The 21,603-nt window shown below is 40.9% G+C and overlaps 1 protein-coding gene, 1 long non-coding RNA gene and 4 other non-coding genes across 9 annotated transcripts in view; all 6 read left to right on the top strand.

Moving 5' to 3' along the window:
- The window catches only part of LOC139406621 (oxysterol-binding protein-related protein 9-like), a 35,427-nt gene extending 18,202 nt beyond the window's left edge, over positions 1-17,225 (top strand). Inside the window, exons 1-21 of one of the 4 annotated variants that reach the window (XM_071149417.1) lie at positions 407-663; positions 2,977-3,072; positions 3,216-3,260; positions 4,021-4,050; positions 4,148-4,198; positions 4,884-4,922; positions 6,378-6,468; positions 6,998-7,102; positions 7,810-7,969; positions 8,209-8,321; positions 8,563-8,678; positions 8,757-8,842; positions 8,997-9,174; positions 9,638-9,722; positions 9,844-9,954; positions 10,108-10,171; positions 10,633-10,773; positions 10,907-10,985; positions 11,211-11,302; positions 11,520-11,655; positions 13,933-17,225. In XM_071149417.1, the coding sequence (XP_071005518.1) occupies positions 640-663; positions 2,977-3,072; positions 3,216-3,260; positions 4,021-4,050; positions 4,148-4,198; positions 4,884-4,922; positions 6,378-6,468; positions 6,998-7,102; positions 7,810-7,969; positions 8,209-8,321; positions 8,563-8,678; positions 8,757-8,842; positions 8,997-9,174; positions 9,638-9,722; positions 9,844-9,954; positions 10,108-10,171; positions 10,633-10,773; positions 10,907-10,985; positions 11,211-11,302; positions 11,520-11,655; positions 13,933-14,007 (1,917 nt within the window). In that variant the 5' untranslated portion in view covers positions 407-639 and the 3' untranslated portion in view covers positions 14,008-17,225. Of the gene's footprint in view, positions 1-406; positions 664-2,976; positions 3,073-3,215; positions 3,261-4,020; positions 4,051-4,147; positions 4,199-4,883; positions 4,923-6,377; positions 6,469-6,997; positions 7,103-7,809; positions 7,970-8,208; positions 8,322-8,562; positions 8,679-8,756; positions 8,843-8,996; positions 9,175-9,637; positions 9,723-9,843; positions 9,955-10,107; positions 10,172-10,632; positions 10,774-10,906; positions 10,986-11,210; positions 11,303-11,519; positions 11,656-13,932 lie in introns of those variants that run through there. The other 3 variants (XM_071149415.1, XM_071149418.1, XM_071149416.1) reach the window with 3 other exon arrangements.
- Positions 17,226-18,900: 1,675 nt separating this feature from the next.
- LOC139407630 (uncharacterized) lies at positions 18,901-21,544 on the top strand. The gene is made up of 9 exons (XR_011634111.1): positions 18,901-19,533; positions 19,740-19,762; positions 19,953-19,995; positions 20,333-20,374; positions 20,552-20,620; positions 20,806-20,855; positions 21,009-21,059; positions 21,224-21,265; positions 21,438-21,544. It is a non-coding gene; the product is annotated as an uncharacterized lncRNA (long non-coding RNA).
- LOC139408164 (small nucleolar RNA SNORD74) lies at positions 19,312-19,388 on the top strand. Its single transcript, XR_011634219.1, has one exon. It is a non-coding gene; the product is annotated as a small nucleolar RNA SNORD74 (small nucleolar RNA).
- Positions 19,801-19,884, top strand: LOC139408146 (small nucleolar RNA SNORD79). Its single transcript, XR_011634202.1, has one exon. It is a non-coding gene; the product is annotated as a small nucleolar RNA SNORD79 (small nucleolar RNA).
- Positions 20,407-20,490, top strand: LOC139408165 (small nucleolar RNA snR60/Z15/Z230/Z193/J17). The gene has a single exon (XR_011634220.1). It is a non-coding gene; the product is annotated as a small nucleolar RNA snR60/Z15/Z230/Z193/J17 (small nucleolar RNA).
- Positions 21,302-21,373, top strand: LOC139408163 (small nucleolar RNA SNORD47). Its single transcript, XR_011634218.1, has one exon. It is a non-coding gene; the product is annotated as a small nucleolar RNA SNORD47 (small nucleolar RNA).
- Positions 21,545-21,603: the final 59 nt, after the last annotated feature.

Raw genomic sequence — 21,603 nt, 5'->3', positions numbered from 1 at the left:
TGGTTGGTGATGGGCAAGCCATAAAGAGAGTGCTGTGTATTAGTCGCTCTATGAACTGCCAATTTCCAGCTATTAATTTAGTCTGTGCTTTTTGATTGGCTCATAAATATACTTTCTCTCACCTCCCTTCATTCTACCATAAGTTGTTTATTTATGTTCTGTTCCGCTTTCCTTTTCTAACCCACTCCTCTCGTCCCCGCCCCCTGTGTAAAAAAAATAATAATACAAAAAACGTTGCTGACTGGGTGTATCTGCCTGCTTGCAGACACTGTGGAAGCATGCAGTCATAGTGACATCATTTGACCTGGAACCAATCAGAGCCCTGCTTACTCTCAGCCAGACTTCTGCCTTCAGCTTTATCCAACCAGGGCAGCTGTTGTTGCTTGTCACATAGGCTTGTGCTGCCTTTCTTTTTTTTTTTGTAAGAACGTCTGTACTTCCTGTAAGAGAGAGAAGGATCCTGGATGAACTTTTCCTGTGTATGCTGCTGCTCAGCTGATGTAGAACATACCAGACAGGTTTGGTGTGGTTTCTGCTGGCAGTCAGGAAGAGTGGAGAGCACAAGAACAGCCGTGTGTTTGAGTAGCGGAGGAGAGAGGGGCTTTGGGGTCAGCTTTGGCCTATGCAGTCTGACGAGGCATGTCCCTCACAGCTCGGTGTCCTGTGAGTACCACATTGGGGGGAAACGGTTGGTGGCTGTGCGATGATGCAGTCCTTAACTGGGGCATGCTGTGTGGAAAGCAAAATGGGTGGGTTTCCAGTGTCTGGTAGGTTTCCAGTCTCTGGTGGGTTTCCAGTGTCTGGTGTGTTTCCAGTGTCTGGTGGGTGTGGGCAGGTATTGTCTGGTTAGAGGAAGCCACAGATTTAGTGAACATGGCAAAGCTGCAGTCTCTAGCCTACATGACTGTCCTCTGGGTTTATAAGATGCTCTTGTCAAGCAGAAAGATCCCCTCCATCATTGTAATATGAACTTGTGTAGAAATAACAGAAATAACGAGCAAGAGCGATTCTCTTTTTCCCTGGTTTGTTTTTTAGTGCCAAAGGCTTTGTCCCTTGTGATTGAGGTCATTGTCATTGATAGTATTTTATCGAACCTAAAGTACAACAGACCCACTCAAGTGTTTGATATATAAATACTGTATGGTAAAGTTCCCTGTGAAATATGAGCTGGAATGGTTTTTGATCACTTGGAGTGGTTTTTGATCAATATTAATTGTAATATTGAAAGGTCAAAATGCTGTGGTTAAGAATTAGTTTCTAGGTCTTTTTGAGGAAGTTGCTACGCATTTCATTTCTGTATTTTGGCCTTGTTGTGTTCCAGAAAAAAATGGGGGTCATGTTAAAAGTAACTGCATAAAGTTACTATGAAACCAAGGTAAATAAGGGGAAGCAGGTAGCCTAGTGGTTAGAGCGTTGGGCCAGTAAGCTGACAATGTACAAATCTGTCCTTCTGCCCCTGAAAAAGGCAGCTACTTACTTACTGACTTTATTGTCCCCATGGGGACATTTTGTTGCAGTGTCATGTACACATTTAAAGTGACATTTAAATACAAAACAAAATTCACAATACAACTTTCATAACAGTTACATACCAATAAAACATTTTAAATAATAAAATAAAAATAATAAAGACAAGCCTGCTGGCCTTACTGAGTCGATAGGAACATTAGCCTGAGCTATTTAGGAGGGATATCACACCTGGCACAAATTATTGTCTAGTTCTGTTTTCCCTGCTGAGGGGTGTCCTATACCTGCGCCCAGAGAGGAGTATTTCAAAGTCCGGGTAGCTTGGGTCTGAAATGATTTTGTGAGCTTTGTGGAGTGCCCTGACCTTAAAGATCTCATCCAGGCCTGTCTGTTTGACTCCAAGTACCTTGCTTGCTGTGGTGATCCTTCTCAGCATATTTCTCTGGCTGACAGTGGCATTGCCAAACCAACAAACAATACAAAAAGTTAATAATATCAATGAAGGATTTGTAAAAACAGAGTCAGTATAGTACAGTCTACATTAAAAGATCCCAGCTTTTTGAGAAAGTACAGTCTCTGTTGACTTTTTGTAGATCTGGTCTGTAACATTTACTCCACTGAAGCTTATTGTCCAAGAGGACACCCAGGTATTTGTATTTCTCTACAATCTCTATATTCTGACCTCTGATAGATGTTGCAGAGGTATGTGTTGTACACTTCCTGAAGTCTAACCCACTGTTCCCCGGTAGCCCGTCATTGTAAATAAGAATATCTTCTTAACTGACTTGCCTAGTTAAATATATATATATATTTTTTTAAAGTAATTTTTCTCAGTTACACACCATGATCAGTTAGTGCCTTTTTGCTTGGTAGGGCAGGTCAGTCGGGCATCTGGTCAGTCGGGCATCTGGTCAGTCGGGCATCTGGTCACCTGTTCAGCAAATAATTACTACCACCTAATGGATATTATGCAAGGAAATGATCTCTGTCAGTCTGTGGTTAATGATGGGAACCTAAGGGCTTGAAAGGTGATTGACACTCGGCCAGACTCCCCAACCTCCTCTTGCACATACTCAAACACATACTCCGAGTCATGTAGATAGGCTAGTATTCTCTCTAAAACGTTTACAACTTAATTCCATTTGCCATGGGTTTCTTGATGCAATTATGCTGATGCCATAAAATGTGTTCAACTAAGTAGGCAGGCAGGCAGGCAGGCAAAGTATTTTTTAAACAATGCTAGTTGAACTATTCCTATCACTCCACTTACAGTACAATGCTGGAAGCTTCTCCCAAACTGTTGCTGTTTTTGTGCTGCTACAACCTGTTTTTTTTCAAAGCCCCACTTGGGAATTTAAGTACTTTTTTTTTCATCCGCCTACAAGCTTTCAAAGTATAGGCAATGGCAGAGTAAAATTCTTAGTCCAAAATAGGTTACCAGATGGGAGCAGAAAACTGTCATAAAGTTAGACTAAGAATGTTCTGCTGTTTTTTTCTTTTCTATTTTAGGAGGCAGAGACAGGATTTGTTCCAAGTGTCCAAGACTTCGATAAGAAACTTGCAGAGGCTGACGCATACCTACAAATTCTAATTGATCAGTTAAAGGTGAGGCTTCTCCACATTTGGGTGACTATGTATGACCGTGACTCTAATAAAACCTTGTGATCTATGAATGTTTTTTTAATTCGGCTCCTGATTTGCATGTATCCTCTTCAGCTCAGATTGATTGCATCTCCACTCTCTTCCAGCTCTTCGATGAGAAAATCAAAGATGGCAATGAAGAGTCATGCAGAGTGAGTGACGTCTCTGTTTCATCTCTTGTCAACAGAACGATGCCTGATAATTAATGACTCAAATATAATATTTTATAACACTTTATTTTAATAAACCATTTATAAGGCATTTATAAATTGTGTTCACCATTGATGAAGCATTACTCCCACATTAATCAACCATTTACTAATCATTAGCAATCTTTTTTCAGTCCCTAATCTAAATTGTGTGCTATTTATACTTTCTAAATGTTTTGAGTGACCAGTGTAATTTCTCACAAGAAGATGGGCATGCCATTTATGCAGTACCTGGTAAAAGAATAAGCACACAACTGAGCATGTTTAAGAAAATGTATATAAAATACATGTGAATAACTAGTTTACTAACATTTACAAATGTGGGAGTAATGAGTTAATTAATAGTGAGCAAACAGGTTGTAAATGCCTTAGCTGTGATTCACTTCCTTATTGAGATCCTGAGTTTTGTTTTTGGTCAGTTTGTAACATTTAAACTCTGTAGCTTATTTAATATGGTGAGGACAATGACCTATTATGTAGTGATTAATATAGAACACAGCTATAGATGGAATGTCATCATTGCTCGTCCTGTCTAATTCCATGGTTGTGGAAGAGTTTGAACAAAGCTGGTTTCCGTGTTGGTTTCACTTTGCCGATCTTTCTCAATCCATGGTTTACCTAACTTTCAGTCATGATTTCCAAGTCTCGTCAGGTGGTGAAACAGCCATTTGTAAATGTGATTCTCCCCCTTTTTTTTGTCTAGAAAATTGAACATTTGAAGGAAACTACATGTGTAAGTAAAACCCCATTTGTAAATGTCCTTATTTTCAGAATCATCTCCTGTTGGAGGTTGAGTGCTGTGTTTTATTGTCTGATGTTTTTCATTTCAGAGTATGGTAGAGTCCATCAAGCACTGTATTGTATTGCTGCAGATTGCCAAGGTAAAAAGGGTTCATTCCTTTGACTGTTGCACAGGGGTAGGCAATATTTTTGGCTTGAGGGCCACATCAGGATTTCAAAGTTCAGCGGAAGGCTGCAGAGATTTTTTTTGTAACTGATTTGTTCGTTAAGAGCGAGCCAAGAAAAGGGCAGTTATTTGAAAACGTATAGATCCTTTATAATTTCAACATACTTTCTAACTAGTTTTAGATGTTCAAGAGTGGCCTGGAGTGTTTTTTATTTTATTTAACCCAAATGAAAAAACACTAAAACCCGCGGGCCAGATCAAATGAGCAACCAACCGGCAAGCCGTATGTTGCCCACCCCTGGTGTTGGGACTCTCATTGCATTACTGTCATGTCATTGTTGTGAGAACATCACGGTGCACTGCTTGTTTTAGCCATGCCAGTAGTTTTCCACTTGACTACAGCTTAGGTTGTAGTTTATTGTGGGCAGTTTGCTACATTCCATTAGGTTCCATTTTGAGATTTTGGAGAGGTGATCCTCTCACACTCGATCATCCTTGAGCTCATAATGCTTTTCTTGTGTTATGTTGGCATGAAGAATGCTGACTTTCTAAATGACTTAACTGGTTTCTTGAAAGAGAAGCTCTTAACAAACTCATATCATCATTACATACAAACAATTGAGCCATCATAAGTAACGTTTTCTTTTCAAAATTTTAAGGATCAAAGTAACGAACAGCAACACGCAAACGGACTGATAGTAAGTGTTGACGTTCTCTGTCCATAAGAAAAATCTAGATCAACCAAACCTCTATTCTTCTTTTCCACTTAATTCACTCTGAACTATAGAAAAGAAGACAAATCAGATCTGGAACAATGCATGCCATTTGATAAATGGCTTTATCTGGTATATTGCTCTTTCCTTTGCCACTCCCCTTTTCCAGCTGAATGTCCTTAGCTTTTCTGTTGCTGATAATAGTTGGGTACTTTTCTCTTTACCCCTCATTTTAGACACAACATCATTCTGCTTATTTTATGACGTGCGTGTTTACGAGTGTGTGAGTGCGCTTATACCCTCCCCCCAACTCGCCATCGATTTCTCCTTACTGTGCATGCCTATTGAACCATCAAGGACTAATAGATGTCAACCCATCAAGGGCTGTTTACTGGCTTTACTCTCTTCCCATAGATGTTTTTAAGTCCGAATCCCATAGGATCAGCCCGCCAGGCTCGTCTTGTGAGAGTAGTCTCTCTGGCCATTAGCGTTACACATGTAGACCCTCTTCTAACCATGGCTTAAGCACTATATAGCTCTAACCCCTTTCTTCTACCTGCACTAGAGGCATCCTTCGCTTTTGATTTAATCTCTAGTTAGCGAGGCCACACTGGTTTGATTTGGTGTCACCACGATGGAGTGACAACATTTCTGTAATTGGCTATAATTAGGAGTGACTGCCTTACTTTCCAGAAGAAATCCTCTCCCAAATCTCACTCTGACCCCAGATCTAAAGGGCAGAGAGGACTTACTTTAATTCACTGCATGCCTTCATTTTTCTTGGCTAGTTTCATATTTCCACTTTCCTGGCTCTCTCAGCAGAGTAGTGTGACATCTTCCATTCTGCTCGGTGCCCACACTGAGCGTCAGACCACTCTCTTCTTCACCCTGTCTGTCAACCCTCAGCATGCTGCTCCCACCACACTGTTGTGTTCTGCGATTGTGGAGGTCCTGATGAATTCTGGCCTCTCCTCTAGTTTTTGCTGTTGACATAAAGCTATGGCAGTAGTGCGCTTGGTATAGTGTGTACATTACAGAGATATCGGCCATAGAGAAATGTAGCTTGAGCATGTGGTTTTCACTTCACAGGATCATTTCAATAGGGGACATTATGCCATCACATTCTGTAGTTAACTGGAATGTGTTTTGTCCGATTTTGCAGGGCTGCAACTATGCTGGATAGTATTAGGTTACAGTAAGTGTTGTGATATAAGTAGGTAGATATTGATTAGGTAGAACTTAATTAACCAATATTTCCCGGAAGCAGAGTGAAAGGTAATTGATCTTTCCAGTCATTAGCAGTGTGTATTTTATTTTTTCATGATAGTCTTCTCCGTGTTGTTGCATGACGTATCGCTACAGGTTGCGTTCTAGAGCGACGTGAGTTGCAAATGTATCTCATGTTTTAAGACTGGCACCGTTTTGTCTCGCCCTGTACAGAGCACCATCAACCCAGTGGATGGGATATTTCCGCCTCTGGACGCTTCTTTAGTCAATTTAGCCATGCCAACACAGACCACCCTCCCCACAGGTACAGTATACAGAGAGCCAGAAACACAATCTCATCTACAGTCCTATCAGAAAGAATAATAATACTCCTTTTGAGTCCACAAACTGATATTGCAGACATGGGGCGTTTTTATAATTTTTTAAAACAAAAATGTTATTTCATGGACATAGAATAGTCTTGGATTGAATACTTTCAGATTTCTGTACCTGATGAATGTTTATTTCCTGAAACCACGTCTACAGTGCCACCTGGTGTGCTTGAATCTCTGATTCATCATGTCTACTTGGCCATGAACTTTTCCCAATGTAGAGCAAACAAAATTGGACACACACATCCGATTCCAAATCTTGACCCCATGTTGCCACAGTCTGGTGACATTTTCATTCTCACAGTCACAGGTTTATATTAGTCTGACTGCTTGGCAGTTTTTGTGTGATTTGAAAAGCTTTCTCCCACCAGGTCTGTAATGACATTGTATCTGTTGCATCATAAAGCAGTGTTCTAAAGCCAGAGCGTTCTCCTTTTTCTCTCATCGTCTTTCTTTCTGTAGATGGCTCTCAGATGTGTAAAGGAGAACAGCGGCCCTCCACTTTACCGGTGGGGGCTGTTGTCACGGTGATGGGCAGTCTGCAGACTCCGACCCCCAACAGCACAGGTCAGATGTCACCTCACTTTAGTGGTCAGGTCATCAACACTAGTAGCAGCGGTACCGGACAAACATTGTGCTATGTACCGAACACTTGTATTTAGGGACTTGATTATCATGTCACAGTCACTGGTGTAGTGAAGGGTAAACCCAGTTTTTTTCCCCCCCAACTGTTTTCCCACCTTTTGCGGTAAAATGCATTAGAGGAATAGGAAATGTTACTTTTTTCACCGTGATCAGAGTTAACCAACCTATTTTTTTTGTACACTTTATTCCCTGGTCACAATCACCACACAAAAAAACTGCATTGATTTTGTGTACATTTGTGAAACTCATCGGAGTACACAGACATTATGACATTTTCAATGGCATTTTTTTATTTACTCATATTTTCTAAAATGGGTTATTTTGGAGGGTCTTGCCTGTTTTCAATCCCGCTGATGCTGCTAAATAAATCCTATGCTGTGTACTAAGGAAGAAGCATGGGAACACACATGGCACTGCAGGGGAGATTATGCAAGGAACAAACTCCTCATGGGAGTGTGGGAACGATGTGAGCAGACAAAGGGTGCCCATATGATCACTGACAAGAAAGACGTGACATGGAGCCTCTGTATTGTTGAGTTTAATGCAGTTATAATTGTTTATGTACAATAGTAAATAAACTCAACCCCCACGTCTGTCTGTTTGTTTGTTTGTCTGTCTGTTTGGTTCAGGGAGTGGCCCCTCGGACCCCAGCAGCAGCGGTGCCTCTCCCAGTCACATGACCATCCCCTCCCACTCGGTCCCTGACTTCTCCTACTCCAGCAGCGAAGATGAGTTCTACGACGCTGACGAGTTCTACCAGAACAGCACGTCTCCCAAGCACCTTCTAGAGTGAGTGTGTATACAGTCTTTATCATAAACCATCCATACCACAGTTACTGGGGTTTACAGGGACCAAGGACGGGGAGGGAGGTTGTCCACCTCACCACATACTCGCTCTTTACTTCATTATCATATAAGCTGATTGTGTTTTGCTGGAGGTGTGTTTATATCCTGGGCCTTTTTATATATTTCCTGTCAGGTAATCAGTTCTTTCTTTTCATCTCTCCCTCCATCCTCTTCTCTGTCAGTTCTTCTCGGCCTCCTGCTGCCTTGCCTCACAGCAATGACGGAACAGTGCTGAAACGACCAGACACTAACGAGTCCCTCAACTCCTCCATGTCTAACGGCACCACTGATGCAGGTGATTCACACATGAACGCACACAAATCCACACACTCACATTGCCCTACTTATCCACGCACGTGTCTACCCCAAACAAGAAGCTATTTTTATAGAACAACAACATCACACATTCTGTTCCTGTTCTATTTTGGTGGATGTTTTATTTAGTAACAGAAAGGAGGACATCAGGATGTCCTGTATCAGTTGTGTTTCGCCGACTGTAGGTGTTTTAAACTCTGCCTACCGTCTGCTCTGGTCAGATCAATTTGACAGCCATGATGACGAGGCGGAGGATCAGGGGGAGTCTGTGGAGGAGCACAAGAGTGTCATCATGCACCTGCTGTCCCAGGTGCGGCTGGGCATGGACCTCACCAAGGTAAAAGCTTTCCGTCTGTCCGTCCGTCTCTCGTCGTCTCTCTCTTGCTGATTGTTTTCTTTATTTTCTTTCTCTCAGGTGGTCCTGCCCACATTTATCTTGGAGAGGAGGTCTTTGCTGGAGATGTACGCTGACTTCTTTGCACATCCGGATTTGTTTGTCAGGTACACCACTTCAAACAGTCCCCCAAAATACCAAACAACATTGCTTTTCAGAATCTCCCCATCATTTCCATTGAGGGCATTCTGCACAGATGTGTTCAGATGGAGCCACAACTTTTCCATCCAGTGGTGTGACGGCTGATGTTTTCATCCCCAGTATCGCAGATCAGCTGGAGCCCAAAGAGCGCATGGTGCAGGTGGTGAAGTGGTACATGTCAGCCTTCCATGCGGGAAGGAAAAGCTCAGTGGCCAAGAAGCCATACAACCCCATCCTGGGAGAGGTCTTCTTCTGCCACTGGGACCTGCCTTCAGAGAGCGAGGAGCCCGCCGCAATGGTGAGCGTTGTACCACAGTAAAGGCTGACAACTTATATTCATTTGATTTATATGCTGGTTTTTAGTAATACTATAATTAAGAAATAAGGCACGAGGAGTGGGTGTGGTATATGGCCAATATACCACAGCTAAGGGCTGTTCTTAGGCATGGTGCAGCGGAGTGCCTGGATGCAGCCCTTAGTCGTGGTATATTTGCCATATACCACAAACCCCCGAGGTGCCTTATTGCTATTATAAACTGGTTACCAACGTAATTAGAGCAGTACAATTAAATGTTTTATCACACCTGTGGTATACGGTCTGATATACCACGGCTGTCAGCCAATCAGCATTCAAGGCTCGAACCACCCAGTATATAATCAATGTTATGTTTTGTGATACTGAGGCAAGTGTTTTTAATTGTTTCTTCAAACCTTTACCAATAAATGAATGTTTACCCCCGACTCCTCCTCCCACTCCTCAGGAGCCATCGTCAGAGGGTCCGGTGCCATGGTCTTCAGCCAACAGTGTGTCTTTTGTAGCAGAGCAGGTCTCTCATCACCCCCCCAGTGAGTTCCCCCCCCCCCCCCCCCCCCCCCCCCCCTTCCCCCCATTCAATATTTTACCCAGCTGTCAGAGTACCAAAGCCATACATGTTAACTGTACTGTTGCTTTTCCTCTTCCTTGTAGTTTCTGCATTCTACGCAGAGTGTCTCAGAAAAAAGATTCAGTTCAACGCCCACATTTGGACAAAGTCAAAGTTCTTAGGAATGTCAATTGGAGTGCACAATATTGGCCAGGGTAAGACATTGCTTCAAGCACTTAGGCTTTCTGTTAACTTCAAATATTTACCAACTACTATACATGGGAATACTTCTTTAGCTCACATAGTCCAAAACATTTCTCCTAATAAGATACAAAAAAATACCACACGCTTCCTCATCTCTCCTCCAGGATGTGTGTCCTGTCTGGAACATGACGAGCACTACATACTCACCTTTCCCAATGGATATGGCAGGTAGGGTCATGCTTGAAGAGTAATTATAAGCTGGGTAGTTCGAGCCCTGAATGCTGATTGGCTGACAGCCATGGTTTATCAGACCGTATACAACGGGTATGACAAAACATGCATTTTTACTGCTCTAATTACGTTGCTAACCAGTTTATAATAGCAATAAGGCACCTCAGAGGTTTGTGGCATCCAGGCACTCTGTGTTGCGTTGTGCATAAGAACAGCCTTTACCTGTGGTATATTGGCCACATACCACACCCCCCCGGGCCTTATTGCTTAAATAACACACAGTGTCTCAAGTTTGTGGTACTGGAAATAAAAGACCCATTTCAAATCCCAATAAAACAGAATTACAGCACAGCACACACAATTTACTGTTTATGTAAAGTGAGTGTGTATAAATGGGTATAAGTTGCTATCTGGATTCCCTGACCTGACATGTAGTGAGGTGCTCCTTCTCTCTTCAGGTCGATCCTGACTGTCCCATGGGTGGAGTTGGGTGGAGAGTGTAACATCAACTGCTCCAAAACGGGCTACAGTGCCAGCATTGTGTTTCACACTAAGCCCTTCTACGGTGGCAAGAAGCACAGGATCACCGCTGAGATCTTGTAAGGGGATTTTGTTATTTGTAATCATCCACATAGTGTTAGCCTATTCTTGCTTTATTAACTGTGCTCACAGCAGTATATATTTTTGGGGGTTGTGATGTTAGTTAAATATTATAAATGTGTTTGTTTGCAGTCCTCCCAATGACAAGAAATCATTCTGCTCCATTGAAGGAGAGTGGAATGGAGTGATGTACGCTAAGTGGGCATCTGGGGTGAGTTCAGTTAAAACATTAGATCTCTGCTGGATATCAATGTGTTAATAAGTGATTCAGGAAAGGATTGTTGTTTTAAGAAAATTACTATGTTCCATGTTTTTAATCCCTGACCTCAACATGTTCTCACTGAAGGTTGACCTCGTACATAAAAAGCAATATAGAAAGTGTTACAATTTAATACACTTTCAACCCAAACTTTTTATCTCTTGAATTTGAATCCAGGAAAACTCCTTGTTCATTGACACAAAGAAAATGGGCTGTATCAAGAAGAAGGTGAGGAAGTTGGAGGACCAGCTGGAGTACGAGTCCCGCAGGTGAGAACGAAGTCTCTCTATTCGTTTTATTATGAGCAGTAATAAGTGGCTGTTTTGTGTTCTGTCCATTCACCTTTCTGTGGGCTTGGGGGTCGTAGCTCCTGCCATGGCATCCAGTTTAATGTGACTATCAATCCAGCTCGGCACAAAATTATCAGATTTAGCCATATTTAGTTTGGTCCGGAACCTCAAGTCACTGTTTGTCTTTGACCCTCAGCCTTTGGAAGGATGTGACGGTCAGTCTGAAGTCGAGAGACATCGATGCAGCAACGGAAGCCAAGCACAGGCTGGAGGAGAAGCAAAGGGGCGAGGCCAGGGAGAGGAAGGAGAATGAAATGCAGTGGGAAACTAGGGTGAGTGTGCCTTTTCTTATTACACATCTCCAGAGCCCTGACAGCAATATTAACAGCCACCCAGTCCATATCAAGGTTAATAGTTCACGGTCATGATGATTGTATTTATTTTGATGGAAAGTTTATGACTCATAGGGTGGCTCGCTTGCTTGGAAAAATAGTTGTTAATATGCAAATGTGCCTTCAGAATGTATTCACACCCCTTGACTTTCTCCACATTTTGTTGTGTTAAAAAGTGGGATTACAATGTATATAATTGTAATTTGTCAACGATCTACACAAAATCCTCTGTCAAAGTAGGAGATCATTTCTAATGTCTTGATTTAGTTAAGTATTCAACCCCCTGAGTCAATACATGTTAGAATCACCTTTGGCAGCGATTCCAGCTGTCAGTCTTTCTGGGTACATTTTTAAGAGCTTCCGCACCTGGATTGTGAAACATTTGCCCATTTACTCCTTTAAAAATACTTCAAGCTCTGTCAAATTGGTTGTTGATCATTGCTATACAACCATTTTCATGTCTTGCAATAGATTTTCAAGCAGATTTAAGTCAAAACTGTAACTTGATCACTCAGGAACATTCCCTGTCCTCTTGGTAAGCAACTCCAGTGTAGATTTGGACTTGTGTTTTAGGTAATTGTCTTGCTGAAAGGTGAAATTATCTCCCTGTGTCTGGTGGAAAGCAGACTGAACCAGGTTTTCCTCTAGGATTCTGCGTAGCTCCGTTCCATTTCTTTTTTACCCTGAAAAGCTCCACAGTCCTTAAAGATTACAAGTATACCCATAACATAATGCAGCCACTATGCTTGAAAATATGTAGAGTGGTACTAATGTGTTGTATTGGATTTGCCCCAAACATAACACAAAAGTTTAATGCTTTGCCACATTTTTTTATAGGATTATCTTAATGCGTTGTTGCAAACAGGATGCATGTTTTGGAATAGTTTTTTAATTCTGTACAGGCTTCATTTTTTCACTCTGTCAATTAGGTTAGTATTGTGGAGTAACTACACTTTTTTTTCACCTTTTTATTTAACCAGGTAAGCTAGTTGAGAACAAGTTCTCATTTACAACTGCAACCTGGCCAAGATAAAGCAAAGGAGTGCGACAGAAACAACAACAGAGTTACACATGGAATAAACAATCAGTCAATAACACAACAGAAAAAAAAGAAAGTCTATATACAGTGTGTGCAAATGGCATGATGAGGTAAGGCAATAAATAGGCCATAGTAGCAAAGTAATTTTCAATTTAGCAGGTTAACAATGGAGTGATAGATGAGCAGATGATGGTGTGTAAGTAGTGATACTGGTGTGCAAAAGAGCAGCAAAGTAAATAAAAACAATATGGGGGATGAGGTAGGTAGATTGGGTGGGCTATTTACAGATGGACTATGTACGTCTGCAGCGATCAGTTGGCTGCTCAGATAGCTGATGTTTAAAATTAGTGAGGGAAATTGAAGTCTCCAGCTTCAGCGATTTTTGCCATTCGTTCTTGTCACTGGCAGCAGAGAACTGGAAGGAAAGGCGGCCAAAGAAGGTGTTGTTGATCCATCCTCAGTTTTCTCCAATCACAGCCATTAATCTCTAACTATTTTAAAGTCACCATTGGCCTCCTGCTGAAATCCCTGAGCGGTTTTCTTCCTCTATGGCAACTAAGTTAGGGAGGACGCCTGTATCTTTGTAGTGCCTGGGTGTATTGATACACCATCCAAAGTGTAATTAATAACTTCACCATGCTCAAAGGTATATTTAATGTCAGGTAAAAAAAACAATCTACCAATGGGTAGGTGCCCTTCTTTGCGTGGCATTGAAAACCTCCCTGGTTCTTTATGGTTGAATCTGTGTTTGAAATTCACTGCTTGACTGAGGGACCTTACAATTATCTGTATGTGTGGGGTACAGAGAGGAGGAAGTCATTTAAAAATTGTTATTGCACACACAGTGAGCCCATGCAACTCACATTTTTACTCCTGAACTTATTTAGGGTTGCCATAACAAAGGGGTTGAATACGTATTGACTCAAGACATTTCAGCTATTCATTTGTAATTAATTTGGAAAAACATCATTCCACTTTGACATTATGCGGTGTTGTGTGTAGGCCAGTGATGGAAAAAGAAAAATCACAATTAAATCAATTTTAAATTCAGGCTGTAACACAACAAATGGTGGAGAAGTCAAGGGGTGTGAGTACTTTCTGAAGGCGCTGTGACTTTTGGATTTTTATAAGCACTATTGTGGTTCCCTTCTGATTGTCTCCATGCTTCCTCCCTGTAGTTGTTCCATGAGGATGGGGAGTGCTGGGTCTACGATGAGCCTCTACTGAAAAGAACTGGATCACAGAGGCACTGAGGCCAAAGATGCAGATCTTGGAGTCTTAATAAGAACTCTTTTGCAAACCACTTCTTATCCAAGCCTTGGAATGACTGATGATTGAACATGATCACAGCTTTGCATTTTCAAAGTTAAAATTTAATGAAATTAAGAAGAAACATCTACAATGTAAAAAATAATAACCGTTGTTTTGCCAACCCCACATCCTCCACCTCCATCCCCTGAAAGACTAAAAAAAGCATGACAAAAACAGTACCAATGCCCTTCGGCTACACAAACAAGTCCTCACAATCTTGCAGGAGGATCCCTCCAGGGTCTGTTATTTTCCTCGAGGGGGCGGGTGTTTTGATCGAACAAACCTTGAAAAACAGCGTTCTGTATCTCAGGGAAGCTGGTGACTGAGGAATGAATGGTGTACTTCCAGGAGTTAGACAGCCTTATGGTGGAATCACAAGGGGGATAACTTGGCTTGCCAACAACTAGCTACAGCTGTTTATATATAGATACTTATGATGAATGTATATATATATTCTCTTTTTTTTAAATTGTATTTCTCTTTCTTTCTGGCAGTAGTAAATATTTTAGGATATGAACTCTATGGCAATACATCAGGAATCATTCCTTTTCCTTTCTACATTCGTGCCCTCTCAAGTTCGTTGACATTCTCTCCCCATGTACTAACTCCATCTAGTGCAGTGGTGTCAAACTCATTTTGCCCCGGGGGTCGCATTATGTCTTCAACGAGGTCCAGAGGGCCGCATTGAAAATGTGTTATTTCCTCACCGTCATTTTTTAAATTTTAATTTCTGATGCTCCCTGACTGTCTGGCTTTAATTTTGGTGATTTATTAGCGAGCTGGACACAGTCAAGAAACTGTGAATGTAGGTCCATTATCATTTCAACACGGTTTAGATTTTATTTTAGTCATTTTAAAGTCTAATCCGGGCCGGATTGGACTCCCACGCGGGCCAGATGTTTGACACCCCTGGATTAGTGTATGTTTATCTGCTCAAGATGACCAGAAGAGGCACCCAAGAAGTCTGCATTTGCAAGATAGACAAAGGTGGAGTCGAGGAAGAGGACTTGTCAACATGTTTATTATTTTCCCTTGTGGCATTTATGAACAAATGTATGTCTTTTGATTTGTTTTTCAGGTGATTGGGTAACATGCTAAGGCGCTTTAATGAGCGGTTTTATTGAGTGCTAAATTTGGTTGAGGGTACAAACTTTAATACCAGGTTAGATTATGTCCAGTGGTGGTGTTACATATGAGAGAATAATTGTCTTGTTTCTGCCTTTAATCGAAAGGTTCATTCCCCATTCAGTGCCACATCATTTAAAACTAAATAAGCAGATGTTTGGATAAGTACCTAAAAGAAAATCTCGATCTTTCACTTGAGCATATGAATCATATGACTGTGGATATTCTTCAGCGAACCCATTATGTGAAATATTGTGAGCTAAAGACTATTCCTTTTCCCCTCAGAAGGCTTTTTATCAGTAAGCAAGGCCAGGTAATACAGTACATGAATTGACATTTTGGTTATTGGAAAGGAATTGTGACCAAAACCATTTGTAGCGATAGAACACATTCCTGCTGAATACACGCACGCAATGATTGCCTGTGGTGAAAAACTCAACAAGTTCACTTAACTGAAATGTAAAGGTGGAGTATCATCCTTATCTCTAAAGTAGATAAATACAGTATCTTCTAATATAATAGAATTTAGAGGTTACAAACTCAAGCCATTTTTCTTTTCATGTTATGTCTTTGTAAATTAATATTGAATCAAGGCCTTGCATACATTTCAGTATCGCTTCAAAAGAGCAATCGGAACAAAATGTATTTTTTATTTCCTTTGAATCATAACCATTGATTGTATTAGATTTTCATGTTTATTGATGCATAATATTAAATCTCCATGAGTTTACCGCTGTGGTGTTTGACATCCTTCATTGAAAAAGCTTGTGGCTGAAGCAGTACAAGTACATAAGTATACATTATAGTAATGAAACTCAAATGGCATATCTGATATGATAGAAAGTAAATTATACTCAAAGTATTTGAGTATCTATTCAGATTATAAGTGATATGAAATTAGCTGTTCTGTGACTAAAGCCTTGTTCACACTGCAGGCCTTAATGCTCAAATCAGTTTTGTTTTCTAATACTGACTGTCCAAACAGCAAGTTACAAGTGACCAAATTGGATTGGTGTGTTCAGACAGCAGTCATTTGCTGACATGGCTACGCTAGTTGTCATAGTAAGGATGGGTGTTTGCACTGTGGTGTAGGCTGATTGGTGGTGCTCGTGCTTCCTATCACTCAGATGTTATGTAGCAAGCTGAGGTGACAACAATACCTGCCATGGATATTTCCCAGTTGCCTTGAATGTTCAAAATCATAGTGTAAGAACACTTTTTTTAAAGCCTCAATGGATAAGAAGATCCAACTTAATTTTTGTCTAGCCACAACAGTCGACTAGCTAGCTTGGTAGCTGTTTAGCTTTATAGCACATTCACTGATTTGTTTGTAAACAATTAAGCTAGTTAGCTACCACATGTTATTGTCAAACTGTCAACAGAGTAGCTAGCAAGCAACAAGATATGCCAAATAATAGTCCAAAAACCACTTGCAGGCAAATAAATCAGATTTGACCATTCGGACACGTCACAGGAATCAGATTTATATCTGACTTCAAACCACCTACGAAGGTGGTTTGAAATGTGGCTTGAAATATCCTGTTGCTTTTTGGCTGTTCAGACTGCAGGAAAAAGACCCGATTTGAAACAGAAATGCAAATAAATAGGATTTGAGTCATTTCAAACTGCCAATGTGAACACGAATTAGTCTACAATGAGCTCAAAATGTAGCGCATACCAAAGGTGAATCTCAAAAGTGGCTTTTTCTCTCGCCTCCATCTTCACTAATTGAAAAAAATGAACCGCTGTAAGAAATATAGTGAATCCTTTTTGCTTTCACCTGTCCTTTTTGCTTTCACATCAGTGCAGGTGGAGGAAATAAGGAGAAGAATCCACTGTACCATTGAAATGCACCCAGGTGTGGAAAAAAATGCAGGTGTGTCATAGCCACTTTATAGAGCACATTATTTATAGAGCATATTAAATATTCTTTGCTTGTATCCATCGCAATTTGTGGACGTGGTTTGGTCTTGATCATACTAAAATGCAACAGAGATTGTATTTTTGGTCAGAAAATAAATGTTGGCTAAACTTCTCAAGTGTTTTCTGGTTCTGCTTTAATTTACCACATTTTTACTGCAACCCATTTTTGTGCAACCCATACCTCATTGGTGCGACCCAGTAGCCAATGAGAATAGAGATAAATAGTAACGCGTCTTTTTGTAGGCACTAACTCCGCCATGGTTCGTTTTTGGATAAACGCCGAAAATAAGGTCTGCGGTAAACACAGGTTTAGGAGATCTTATACGTTTTGTCCTGTAAGATCATTTTCATTAGTTAACGTCAATTTTTGTAAAATTTGAATAATTCATGTAATTTTTTTAAATGCACGTAAATTCTTCATAATTCATAAAGTTCAAGTTAACTGACTGCTATTATATCATAGAACAAAACGTATAAGATCTAATAAGCCTGTGTTCACCTAAGACCTTATGTTCTTTGTTATTCCAAAACATTATTTCCGCATTCATTTTTCCAATAGCTGAACGAAACACGGGTAACTCGTTTCCGTGTTTTAGGACTACAAGCTGACGAGCTCTTGTGCTAAAACAGATCACACGTTTTCATTGGTTGAGGTGCATTCCACCACGCTCGACACAAGACAGAGGAAGAGGCGAAGAAAGAGCGATAACTCGCCCCAAAATCAGTCTTTTCCAACAGGTGGCGTTTTTTCCAGCTCACCCAAGCGAGTAGTTTTTGTGTGGAGGTCAATACTGTGTCTGATTTGGTCAACAAAGTAATGGCTTATTTGCATCGTGAGGTTTATTTAATCGAATATATGTTTTGTAATGCTTAGGTTGTTACGAGTGTACTGATTTAAGGACACGTGACATCCCGGAAATGTTGAGAAAAAAAACACTTTATATCGAAGTTGTGCCTGTTAGTGCTATCCGGAATCATTGGGACGTCCCTACCCTAACCATAACCCTTAAACAACATGTACCTTTACCATTTTAAACGTCAACGTCAGTGGGGGTAGGGACGCCCCAATAACCGTTATTTAACTAGGAGAAGCCCATTGAGCCCAGTCTATTTTTCAAGGGAGACCTGGCCAAGAGGGCAGCAACAATCAAATACATTACGGAATTAAAACATAGAACAATACAATACAACAACATGATCCAGCCTAAAAAAGCATTTTACACTCCTTAGTAACAGAGTCTCCCATCAAAAATGTAAATTCATTCAGTGGCACTAACATATCTAGATGAATCAAGGATTGCAGACTATTCCATGCATCTGGTGCACAGGACCTAGCAGACCGGGTATGGTAACTGTTGCTGGTGAAGGAGACCAGACTACAGAGGTAAAGAGGGAGTTTACCCAAAAAGGCTTCGTAGATGAACACATAAATGTAGGCCAAAAATACGAAGATAACCTGCCTAAATAACGTTGGTAGTCATGAAGTGCTTTGAACGGTTGGTCATGGCTCACATCAACACTATCAACCCGGAAACCCTAGAGTAGACCCACTTGGTCCCCTAGCCGTGGGTTTACGAACACCGCATTGACTGTTTGGAAAGCCTGCGCGCAAATGAAAAAGTGTGGTGGGTGGGTTCGACCCGCCCCCAGCTAACCGTTCCGTGTGCCGCCGCGAGGGGCTTCCCCCCAAAATCGTGTTTGGCCAATCACAGAAGAAGATACTGACTTTTCCCATAAACCAATGCGAATACATTCCATATAAATTCAGCCTCCACCCTTTCATCGGTCTCCTTCTCCTCTCCGATCCTGAAGAAAGGTACGATGTTTGTCTTGTAGTTTCTACTCCAAGGTTATGTATTTAATGCAGATGCTTTCAGTCATGTATCAATTTGTATTTACCGTCATAGTTTAGTTATGTCTAGTAAATTTGTCATAATCTTGCGACATAACTTTGCTAGTTCGTGTTGCGCTCGCTAGCTTTAGCTAGTAGGCTTAACTCCACCACGTGTGGTGAACAAGTTGTCTCCCTTCACTCGAGCACAACTATCTTATATGACAGGGCTACCTTACTCCAGTCCTAAAGTACTCTGTTGGCGGGTACTCGAGGATCGAGTTAACTCACTTTTAAATGTTTAATATCGGGAGCCGACCATTAACTACAACGCAGTCAACGAGTACCCCGGCAAGCTGGGCCTCCCTTTCTTACATGATGAAATAAGTGTTGGTAGGGACATCTGAGTTGCATTGAGGAAACGCCAACCATTCTGATTTGGATCATACTTAATTACCTAGTGTCACTATTACTGCACTGTCCTAGTTATTCAATTTACTGTCTTATCAAAGGACAGTTTTTGCAGATCTGATCGTGTTTCGCAGGTATTGCTGAGAAGCAAAGCACAAGTTGGAAGATTCAAAATGAGGTATGCATGGCTATTTGTATTACCCTACATCCACTTGTCAAATCGAAGAATTTGAGCCCTGTGCCACTGATGATTCCATTTGCTACTCTTGATCTGTCTGGATGATGAATCTGCAACCACCAATTGCATGTTCTGAGGCACAGCACGTTGTTTGCTTTACCTGTGAAGATATTTTGAAGTATAATTTTACATTTATTCCTTTACAGCTGCAGACAAGTTGTGGCATTGGGTATGTTTCATGTATTTCATAGGAGTTGCAGTGCCTTGTACTGTAAATGATGATTGTTTAAAAATATAACATTGGGAATCTCTCTGAAAAATAATGAAAGAAATGTTTTTACTGATGCAGTGCAGCTGCTTTCAAAGAAGCCAGTCCGGTCTCCTGAGATATAAATTATGGCTTTATTTCTTAACTGCAGATGGTGTACTCTGGGAATGCCAATATCTGAAACTGTTGCCGTGGTAAGCTACTACATTTTGCACTCCAACAGGAGCAATGGTATTTTACCTTTTTAACTGGGCAAGTCGTTTAAGAACAAATGCTTATTATCAATGACTGCCTAGGAACAGTGGGCTAACTGCCTCTTCAGGGGCAGAACGCTAGATTTGTACATTGTCAGCTCGTTGCAACCTTTGGGTTACTAGTCCAATGCTCGAACCACTAGGCTACCCATGTGATACAATGAATGCGTATGTCAGCAGATGCACCATGAAGAATAAGCAGCGTTGCTGGTCGCTCCTATCTGTTTTAGTAGGTTCAACTCACTGCATGAAGTTCATGTGACCTTTCCTTTTTCAGAAGCCAATGGAAATTAGTCATGTGACTGAAACTTTGACAAAGGTAGGTTGTTTTGTTTAATTAAGGCTTAATACTTGATACAATGATGACAGCATAGTTCAGCTGATACTCTATGATGAATACTCAGCATTGTCTTTCGCTCCTATCTGATGTATCCTTGATTTCAAAGCACATGTATCATTTTTTTGCCTATACAACCCTGACAGTATATCTTTGCAGAACTCAAGTTTCTGACCATGCTGTGATGGGATCCTGGAGTCTCAAGTCTAGTTTGGCTGTTAATTTAGGGTAAGCTACAAAGTGTCCAAATAAAATGAAGAGTAACAGCAGTGCAATCTGAAAGGATGACATTGAATCAGGTCTCTGATCTCTTTGAGGACAATATTGTTACACACTCTGATTAGATTGAGGTTCTTTGATTTTCTTGGTTTGGAAACCTTGAGCAGTTTGGTAAAACTCTGATCTCTATTCAGACCCGGTAGATGCAGAGACAGGATTTGGTGTTGCAAGAAGGCGGACTGAAGTGAGTTACACATGTGCTTTTTTGCTTTTACAACTAAAGGATGACTTTGACATGTCTCTGGTTCAGTACATTGTTACACTCAGTTCAACATTTGATGCCCTTTCCCATTGCATTTTGAGTTTGTCATTGTGATAATTTTTCACTTCTTTGCAGGGGCAGTGGATACTGGGCATAAAGGATTGGATGTAGAGCTGTCCCTGTCAGGTTGGTATACATAGATTTGGGTAATCCACTTAACTGGTTTCGGTGATGCTTACAAATGTCTGACCTGAATTGTTATGTGGACATTACCAAAACTGAGGAACCTGGAACTTTATTGCATTGCCCATGATTGTAATTTTGTCTCAATTAACTTAATCTCTCTCTAGGTGGCCAGTGAATTTACAACTGCCAGTGTAGTTAAGAATGAGGTAAGATTAAGACATGTGCAGTTGCCTGTTATTCTCAACCTATGATGAAGAGATTCTGCCAAATGATTTTTCTGATTATACCATACCGTTCCATTTATATCTGAGGTTGTTAAATGGTGTTACTGGGTGTGTTTGTGAATGCATTTTGCTTAGTTCTCTGCCATTCTTCCAGAAATGATGATGCTATCAAGAGATGCAGTGGGAGACATCCATGATTTCAGACTACATTTATCCTGGGCGGTTACTGATTTCCACCATCAATAAAGTGTGTGCACTTATCCGTGTCTTGACCTTAATGTGTTAATTTAAGACTTTTTTTATTAGCTGGCTTAGTGAGT

This window comes from Oncorhynchus clarkii, chromosome 4, assembly GCF_045791955.1.
Source record: "Oncorhynchus clarkii lewisi isolate Uvic-CL-2024 chromosome 4, UVic_Ocla_1.0, whole genome shotgun sequence".
Classification (NCBI taxonomy): Eukaryota; Metazoa; Chordata; class Actinopteri; order Salmoniformes; family Salmonidae; genus Oncorhynchus; species Oncorhynchus clarkii.
Note: the sequence above shows the minus strand (reverse complement) of the source record. Positions and strands in the feature narration are given on the sequence as shown.